Source organism: Nicotiana tabacum, chromosome 10, assembly GCF_000715075.1.
Source record: "Nicotiana tabacum cultivar K326 chromosome 10, ASM71507v2, whole genome shotgun sequence".
Classification (NCBI taxonomy): Eukaryota; Viridiplantae; Streptophyta; class Magnoliopsida; order Solanales; family Solanaceae; genus Nicotiana; species Nicotiana tabacum.
The window spans coordinates 145,882,034-145,891,382 of NC_134089.1; the positions used below are offsets into that span (position 1 = coordinate 145,882,034).

Sequence of the window (9,349 nt, forward strand, 5' to 3'; positions counted from 1 at the left end):
ATGTTATTAATTAGAATTCAACCATCAAGCTGAAGGTTAAGACTATGAGATAAAACATATGAAGTGCACTGCCACTATATGTCAGAAGTTTAAAAAAAAAAAAACCAAAATCTGTGAAGTGCACTGCCGCTATATGGCAGAAGTTAAAAGAAAATCCAAAATCTGATGTGATGACCCAAAAGGTCATCACTTATTTTAGAAACAAATTTAGTGTTCTGAAGCTTTAAAACCTCCTTTTTACCTCACCTCAATTTGTGTGTGTGGTCCGTACATATATCCGGAAAGATTTTATGTGAAAATATGAGAAATAGAAATTTCTAGAGTTAAAATTTGATTATGGTTGAATTTGGTCAACATTTTGAGCAAACGGACCCGGATTTGTGTTCCGACCGATAGGTCCGCATTAAAATATGAGACTTAGACGTATGCCCGAAAATGAATTCCGAGGTCCCAAACCTTAGATATCAATTTTTGAAAGAAATTATTTTGCTGAATTATTAATGAAACAAAGAAAAGAATTAATATTTGAAAACATTGGTATCGGGCCCGCATTTTGGTTCCGGAGCCCGGTACAAGCCTGTTAAAGTATTTAAATAATAACTATAAAATTTGGTGAAAAAATGGAGTTTATTTGACGTGATTTGGACCTACGGTTGAAGAGTTATGAACTTTAAGTGTTCTTGATGAAAATGATGAGTTTTGAGGTTTAATTCATAGTTTTACATGTTAGTTTCATGATTTGATTGCACGAACAAGTTTGTATGATATTTTTGGATTAGTGTACATGTTTTGTTTGGAGCCCTCGAGGGCTCAGGTGAGTTTTGGATAGGCCACGAAGTGAAATTTGGACATAGAAAGTTGCAGGTTTTAGCTGGTATGTTGCAGGTCTGCAGGCTTCGCAAATATGAGCCCGCAAATGCGAAGATGACCTGGGTTGTCTTGGGTCACAAATGCGATGCATTTATCACAAATGCGAATTTTCCTTCGCAAATGCGAAAACCCCAGAAATCCCCATTGGTCGCAAATGCGACTCCCCGGTCGCAAATGCGAGTTTGCAATTGCGAGTTCGCAATTGCGAACAGTGGTCGCAAATGCGAGTGTATCAGGTCCTGAAGGGTTCGCAATTGCGAACCCTGGTCGCAATTGCGATATCTGCGACCATCAGATTCATAACTTAGCCGAAAATCTTTCATTTTTCAAACTCTTTCAAAACCAAAACACTCTTGGGCGATTTTTCAAAGACAAGTACTCTTCCAAATCGATTGTAAGTAATTTCTAACTTGTTTTTATTAATCTTTAACATCTTTTCTCATGATTTCAACTCAAAATCAAAGGTTTTCATGGGGAAAATTGAGTGTTTTGGGTAAAACCTAGGTTTTTTAAATTTTGGGGATTTGGACCTCGATTTGAGGTCCGATTTTAAAACAAATTGTATATTTGGGTTTGTGGGGGAATGAGTAATCGGGTTTTGGTTCGAACCTCGGATTTTGACCATGTGGGCCCGAGGGCGATTTTTGACTTTTTGGGAAAAACTTTAGAAAACTTATTTATGCATTGGAATTGATTCATTTAGCATTTATTGATATAGTTAAGTAACTTGTGGCTTGATACGAGCGAATTGGTGGTGGAATCAAGAGGTAAAGCGATAGTTGAGACTTGAATTATGTTTGTGGCATCGAGGTAAGTGTTTGGTCTAACCTTAGCTTGAGGGATTAGGATTTGTGTCTTATTTGCTATGTGTTAATAGTGGAGTACGACGTATAGGCATAGTGACGAGTATCTATATGTCGGTGTCAAGCATGCCCATGGGTCTAGTGTTGTAATTGTTGTGACTTCGTTGAGATTTATTCATGCTTAATATGTTGATTACCATTGTTGGTTCCCTTGTCGGGATGTTATTGCTTATGATATTCTCTCCCTTGCCGGGATGTTATTGGTATGACATTATCTCCCTTGACGGGATGTTATTGTTTACGATATTGTTTTCCTTGTCGGGATATTGTTGTAATACTCTTATTCCCTTGTCGGGATTCTTTTGTGATTGTTGTTGATGTGTAAATGGGATCGGGTGGCACGCGGTATGGAAACATATGAAATAGGAGTGGGTTGCACGCCTGCAATAAGATATATGAAATGGGAGTGGGTTGCACGCCTGCAACGAGATATATAAAATGGGAGCGGGTTGCACGCCTGCAACGAGATATATGAAATGGGAGCAGGTTGCATGCCTGCAACAAGATATATGAAATGGGAGCGGGTTGCATGCCTGCAACGAGATATATTAAAGGGGAGCGGGTTGCACGCCTGCAACGAGATATTTAAAATGGGAGCGGGTTGCACGCCTGCAACGAGATATTTGAAACAGGATCGGATTACACGCCTGCAACAAGGAAGAAATGAAAGTGATTTCGGTGTTGTTTCCTTAACCTTGTTAGCAATTAGATTTTGGTTTCTTTACATTCCTCTTTGGTATTCTGTTGTTATCTGTTACTCCCCGCAGCTTGCTTTCCCCTTCCCACCTTTAACTGTAAATATCTGCTTTTAATTTTTGATGTATATGATTTAACTACACAGTTTTATTTGATATAGCCTCGTCACTACTTCGCTGAGGTTAGGCTAGGCACTTACTAGCACATGAGGTCGGTTGTGTTGATACTACACCCTGTACTGTGTGCAGATCCCGGTGCATAAGCTTTTAGACCTTAGCTTTGGGTTGCTACCCTCAGTCCATTCGGAGATCCGAGGTAGTCTTACAGGCGTTCGCAGGCCTTGGCGTCTCCTTCTATCCTTTCATCCTGTTTCACTTATGTATTTCCGAGACAGTATTGTATTTATTTTTCGGACCCTTATTTGTAGTATTGCTAGACCGTCTGTGAAATTGTAATACTAGTTCTGGGTAGTCTTTGTTTAAGGAATTGTATTGGTAACACTTAAATGGTTATATTTTGTTCTTCCGCTTATTAGATTCCGTTGTTTATATAATGTTAATTCATAATTGTTAAAGGATTAAAATAAAGAAAAGGTAAATAATTTAAATGGTTGGCTTGCCTAGCTTTCACTAGTAGGCGTCATCACGACTCCCGAGGGTAAAAAATCTAGGTCGTGACATCTGTATAGGCGGATGGATAAAGACAAGCTTCTATAATTAATTGTAGTCATGGAAGAGAGTAATGGTTGCATGGAGGAGTGTAATGGTGCATAGAGGAGTGAAATTGACTACTGAGAAGTGTAATGACTGCATGAAGAAGTGGAAGGGGCTACTGAGAAGTGTAATAGATACATGGAGGAGTGGAAGAGGCTGCTAGGATGTGTATTGTCTGCATGGAAGAGCGGATATGGCTACTGAAAAGTCTAATGGTTGTATAGGGCCTCTACAAAGAGACTTTAAGTCCTACTAGGAAGTGGACTAGCTTATAAGCTTAGCCAAACACCCTCTTAGTCACCAAGCTTTTTCACCGCTAAAGCCTAAACTATAACTAATTTTAGACAAATAATGATTTTCACTAGTTGCCTACAATATTAGAGATGAAACTAGTTTTTTACCAATAACTTTAGATATTGTGACTAATGTTACTAAATAACTAGTGTCAATCCATTTTTTTGGTGGAAAACCTGAGTAGATAAAACTATCGCTACGAAATTTTTGTTTCTTCATTAAATGTATGTGCGTGTGCATTTAAGTACGACTCTAATTTTTATTCCAAAAAGGCAATAGTTAGTGATGAACTTTTTATGGTACCTAATAATTTCATAGGCAAAATAGAGATGATACAATGATCGTCACTAATTTGTTTATGCTATTAGTGACAAAAACTAAGGTTGCAAAAAATATAAAACTTTTAGCGACGAAACTATTTCGTAGCAAAAATATAACTAATTTTAAGACGAACAATTATTTATCACCAATTGTCTATAACATTAGTGACGAAACTAATTTGTCACCAATAATATTAATTTTGTGGCTAATATTAATCATTATTTGGCGCCAATTCATTTTTTTTGTGGGAAACTTTAGTAGACAAAAATTTTGCTACGAAATTTATGTTTTGTCACTAAAAGTATGTGCCTCATGTATTTAAGTACGAAATATAATTTTTGTCACAGAAAATGGATAACTAGTGACAAATTTTCTATCGTAGCTCATATTTTCGTGGTTAAAAATCACATTTGTTGTAGTGACTTCTTAGTTGAAGCACTATATATTTAAGTGCTAGGGTTAGAAAGTAAAACAGTATTATTTTAGTAATACAGTTATATAGAAACTATAATACAATAGTTTAATCGTATTTTTTTAATATACTATGCATATATTTTAGTTTATTTCGTTTAATTGGTATAGTATATGTATATGGGTATAAATTGTTTTATGAAAAATAGTGTAGCATCATGCATGTGTAATTGTGAAAGAAGCATGGGGAAGGTAAGACAATTAAACTAATGAGAGAGAATTGGAGGGAAAAATTAAATTAAAAATAAAATCTGCTAAAGGGTATATTTGGAAAACGAAAATGCTTAAATATCCATTATGCCCTCAAAAGCCGTGCGAAGTTACCATAATACCCCTTCTGGACATTTGGGGCATTCTTAGTTTGTCCAAATATATTTTCCGCAAATTTTATACTTTTAATTTAATCTTTCTTTCTCTTTTAGTTTCGACGCCACACGAACTTGGGCCATTTCTGTACCTTATCACGAAAAAAAATCCGCCACGCATTTTTGGCAATGCCTTCAAAAAGTTTGATTTATCAAGCACACAAGAATGATAATTTTTCGAAAACAGTCATTCTTAGGAAAAAAATTGGTAATTTCTAGAATAGTTTGTATTATTATGGTGGTAGGATTTGAAAAAAAAGAAAGGAGAGGAGAGACTAAAATGTATAAAAAGCCTATCCACTAGCATTATTTTATGTTAGAGAAAAAGAATCTAAAATCAGTTAGAGACTGATAAGATATTAATCATTTGACAGATTAATTAGTAGTTACAATTTCAAAATAAAAGAGTCAAATAAGCAACTGCTGTACCTTGGCCTACAAATTTTTGCAACACACCTAGACTTAAATTAATAGGTAGAACTAAGAGTCAAGCGACTAAGCATTTCACTGAATTCACAAAATAGCATTAAAACGCAGATATGACCAAAATTTGCTAAAGGATCTTCACAAGAAATTACTGCATTGCAATAACGATGTACATCACAGATTGGACTAAAACCAGAGCACGTATCAAGTACTTAATGCAATTTGTTTCTTAATACCCAGAATCAAAAGCATACTCAATCCATAATCAGCTTTGCATTGCAGTACAAAATGGCGAACATGAGCATAAGCTGATAATAGGACTTGCAACAGAAGAAATATACTAATACTAGAGTTATAACTAGCTATAACTATGTATTAACACTTGATTAGCTATATGAATTTTCCCAGTAGCTTTCACTTGCCAGATCAGCATTGGAGCAAAAGAACTATGTAGCACTCTGCATACAAATTGTAGAAGAAAATGTCAGTTTTAAAAACAAATTGGAGACTGGTCGACAGGGGCGTATGCAAGAATTTTTGTAAGCGGTGTCGAAATTTATAGAAGAACTGGAATGTTACTTTGATTATCATAATATTAGACAAGAAATAACCTTAGTTTATTGGCTTTGTTGAGTCTTAAGTTAAAAAAGATTTTGAGTTCAATTCTACTTCATCACAATTTTTAACTACTAATGCTCTCTCAAATATTTACAAAAGAAAAATGTGTTAGTTGAGGTTTGAACCTTTGACCTCTTAGAGCAAAATCAATCATAAAACCAACACACCAAGGCACAATTTATGTCAAGTGATGTCATTTTTTCTTATCCGTTTCCGTACAGTATTAATACATATATTTAGTAAAATTTTACGACGACCCCTTGAGGAAGCGTGCATCCGCCCCTGCAGGTCGAATCACAAAAATTGAATTCAATTTATATAATTGAACACTAAAAAAGGACTGGTATCCACTGGTACCTAAGAGCTAGCTTGCTGCTCAGCATCATCATGCACCTCAGAATCATCAGATTTTGCTGCTTCTACATTAACAGGCTGCCAATTTAGCAATTTAGAACCAACAGTAAAATTGCTCCGTTAGTTAGTTCAACACCAAGTGGATACTCATTCCCATCAACTACCACAGAAACAGAGAGAGTATTTTTTTTTAAAAAAATGAATATGTAAAACATGAATCTGAATAACAACCTTCTGGCTATGCTCTTCCTTAGTTTTCTCATACTCAGCCTTCAGCTTAGCAGCTTTTCCCACATAGGGAGCTTTCTCCTAAGGAGCAACAAATAAAGTTAATTAGGTACCGCAAAAATCTTCTCCAAAAAATAAAAATTAGATGAAAATTTGGCGTAACCACAGAGAAAATCATTAGACAACAGTAATGTATATTGAGATTTATCTCTCAAGTTTGTTCATGATATCTGGTCTTACAGATTCAGACATTGCCTTCCATTTCTCACCGCCAGCTTTTCCGACCTTAAATGAATACAAATACAAATTAGTAAGAGAATTGTTCACAGAAAACATATACGACCGAGGATGCATAGAAACTATAATGAATTCTCAACAGAAAATTGACGCAACAGCACATTCTTAGTACAGCAATAGAAACGAAATAATATCAGAAACATTGATTTGAACCTAAAATGCAATAAACAGAGACATCTCACCACAGCAACAGATTTATTATCAGGAAAATTCTCCTTGTAGCTCTTGCGAAAATCAGCCCTGTTTCGTAGTTCAGTATAATGACAGAACAGAAATCAATACCGAACTGAAGCTTACAAATCCAAAACTCGTGAAATTACTATTAAAAAAACGTTGAAGCTTAGTGCGAAAGGAGAGATATACTGAGTATAAAACTAGAGCAAAAATATCTCACATGAAAATGAAGAATGCAGTAGGAGGACGCTTTGGAGCTCCAGCGGTTTTGATTGCTTTCTCCTTCTTTTTCAAGTCCGCTTCAGCCTTGCGTTTCTTCATTGCCCTGTTTTCAAATATCGCAAGCTAAGCTCACAGTTCAAAAGCATACCGTAAAAAAAAGAGAGAGAGAGAGAGAGAGAACAAAATGCTTCAAATTAAAAGCTTCGAGACACGAAATAGACTGAAAATAAACGAAATGGAGAGTATACTCAGTGTCGAGCTTCTTGTGAGCAACGGAAGCAATCTTAGTTCCCTTCATAGTTTTCCTCTTAGTTGAAATTGCAGAGAATGAGAGAGAGTTCGAAATTTCAAAATCAGAGAAGAGCTCTGAGAAGGTGATCAGAAGTGTGAGTGAATAATGGGAGGCGGAAGTCCTGGGTGGTTATTTATAGCCTATAGGGAGTGGAGAGGAAGGATAATTCGAAAAAAGTTTGCTTTTGCTTCGTCCTTTTTGGCGGGAAGAGGAATGCTGAAAAAACGTGAACGCGAATGGCAGTTGCAGTCTGCAGAATGAGAAGGTTACTCGAGCGTTTAGGTTTTGAATTTTACTCGCTGTAAACTAGTTACACGTGTGTGAATACAGTGTGGTGAAACTTACTCTATTCTTTAGCGAGTGGTCTTTGCTGGCACTGAGGAGTGAGGAATCGTGATCAGGAACTATTTCCTGCTCAAAAACCCTCCTTATTGGACTATTTCCTTTTGTCTGGGCCTTTGCCGACCGCAATACTTACTAGGCCCATATTTCGATCCTCAAGTAGAAATGACATCAGGTAGCCACATTAAAGGGCTGCTTTTAGAAATTAGCCATCGCATCTTGAATTTTAAATTTTTAGTTTAATTTTTTAGGACTAAAATATTTTGCTTTGTCCTGAAATTAAGATTATCAGTTTAAAAGTTTAGGACAAAATAAGTACTGGCTAATCTCAGCATCCTTGAGAATGACTATCTTTGCACCTGTCCAAATCTTCAATACTACTAGGCCCACGCAACTCGGTTGATCAATGAGTCAGAACCCGTTAAACGCACATGAACTAAGCGTGTTTATCGGTCATTTCGGTATGATTTTTTGATATTTCAGTTTCGTATTTGATTTCTTATAATACTATGTCAATATCGTATCTAACTAAATTGAGTATAGTTCATTATTTTTCCTTTCGATTTTGATTTTGATTTCGGTTTATTTAGTTCGATAACTTCGGTTTGGATAAAAAAATTACAACCTTCTTCTTTGTCTAAGATGTAAAAAGAAAAGTTGGACAAAACACTAAATAAAAGAAATGCCGTGTAAAATTTTTAATTTTCTAGAGAGTAAGTTAGGTAAAAATTGCACGGGCGTCTTATTTGGTCGCCCCCATTTAACCTATACTCATTTTTTTTTAAAACTTTTAACGTGTACCCACTTTTTAAACAACTTCAGCCCCCTTTCTCCTCCTCAAAGTTATATCCGCCTCTTCTTTCTCAAACTTCTCCTTCTCCCTTTTCTGTAAGAAATCTGTTACGACTATGTATATAACTTGTATTCACACAACGTTTTTATCTAGGATTTCGTTTTCAAGAAATTAATAATCATTTTTAGAAAGAGCCTCCAGTACTTGGAATTTTTCCACCATAATTTGTGGAGAAACTTATTGCTATAGCCAGAAGCATAATTGAAGCAAGTAGAAAGCTGACCTTGTAAATGTGAATTATATGTTTCTGTGTTCAGAAAAAGAAAAATTTGTGTTTTCTGAATGTATAATAGAACTGTATAATGTATTTTCGAATATCAGTTGCTTAGCAATAAAAATGGCTGAGCAAAGCTAAGTGTGAGTTAGACGAAATGAGGTTGCTGCATTTAAAAAAACTTCAGCTCTAGAGCTGAAGCTTACAAACAAAAACTTCAGCTCTAGAGCTGAAGTTCGCCAGTTACAAACAAAAACTTCAGCTCTAGAGCTGAAGTTCGACAGTTACAAAACAAAAACTTCAGCTCTAGAGCTGAAGCTTACAAACAAAAACTTCAGCTCTAGAGTTGAAGTTCGACGGTTACAAAACAAAAACTTCAGCTCTAGAGCTGAAGTTTACAAACAAAAACTTCAGCTCCAGTTACAAACAAAAACTTCAACTCTAGAGCTGAAGTTCGACAGTTACAAAACAAAAACTTCAGCAGCTGAAGTTCGACAGTTACAAAACAAAAACTTCAGCTCTAGAGCTGAACTTCAGGCCCGGCTACTAGAATACTGAAGTTTTGCGTGATTGCTTTTGCTACTTCAGCCCCGTATGCTGAAGTTATGCAAAAAAGCGGGTACGCTTGCAATTTTTTTTGCAAATCGGGCATAAGTTAAAATGTGACACAAAAAACGGATATAGATGCAAATGCTCCGTAAGTTAGAGAAAAAGCCTTTTGTAATTATGTATGAAC

At 35.8% G+C, this 9,349-nt stretch overlaps 1 protein-coding gene across 1 annotated transcript; it reads right to left on the reverse strand.

Annotated features, from left to right (window-relative positions):
* Positions 1 to 5,230: 5,230 nt before the first annotated feature.
* Positions 5,231 to 7,317, reverse strand: LOC107761333 (HMG1/2-like protein). Its single transcript, XM_075223613.1, has 7 exons — positions 7,161 to 7,317; positions 6,911 to 7,015; positions 6,699 to 6,756; positions 6,460 to 6,504; positions 6,223 to 6,300; positions 5,995 to 6,069; positions 5,231 to 5,477 (listed from the first exon to the last, which is right to left on the reverse strand). The coding sequence occupies exons 1-6, from the start codon at positions 7,208 to 7,210 to the stop codon at positions 5,995 to 5,997; spliced, it is 411 nt and encodes a 136-aa protein (XP_075079714.1). The 5' UTR covers positions 7,211 to 7,317; the 3' UTR covers positions 5,231 to 5,477.
* Positions 7,318 to 9,349: the final 2,032 nt, after the last annotated feature.

Bases quoted from the DNA above. Each gene is read 5' to 3' on its own strand.
- LOC107761333 (XM_075223613.1), bottom strand. From the start codon at position 7,210: ATGAAGGGAACTAAGATTGCTTCCGTTGCTCACAAGAAGCTCGACACT. The intron at 6,505-6,698 runs GTGAGATGTCTC...TATTCATTTAAG, and splicing joins ATAATAAATCTGTTGCTGTG to GTCGGAAAAGCTGGCGGTGA. The intron at 6,070-6,222 runs GTTGTTATTCAG...CTAAATTGGCAG, and splicing joins AGGAAGAGCATAGCCAGAAG to CCTGTTAATGTAGAAGCAGC.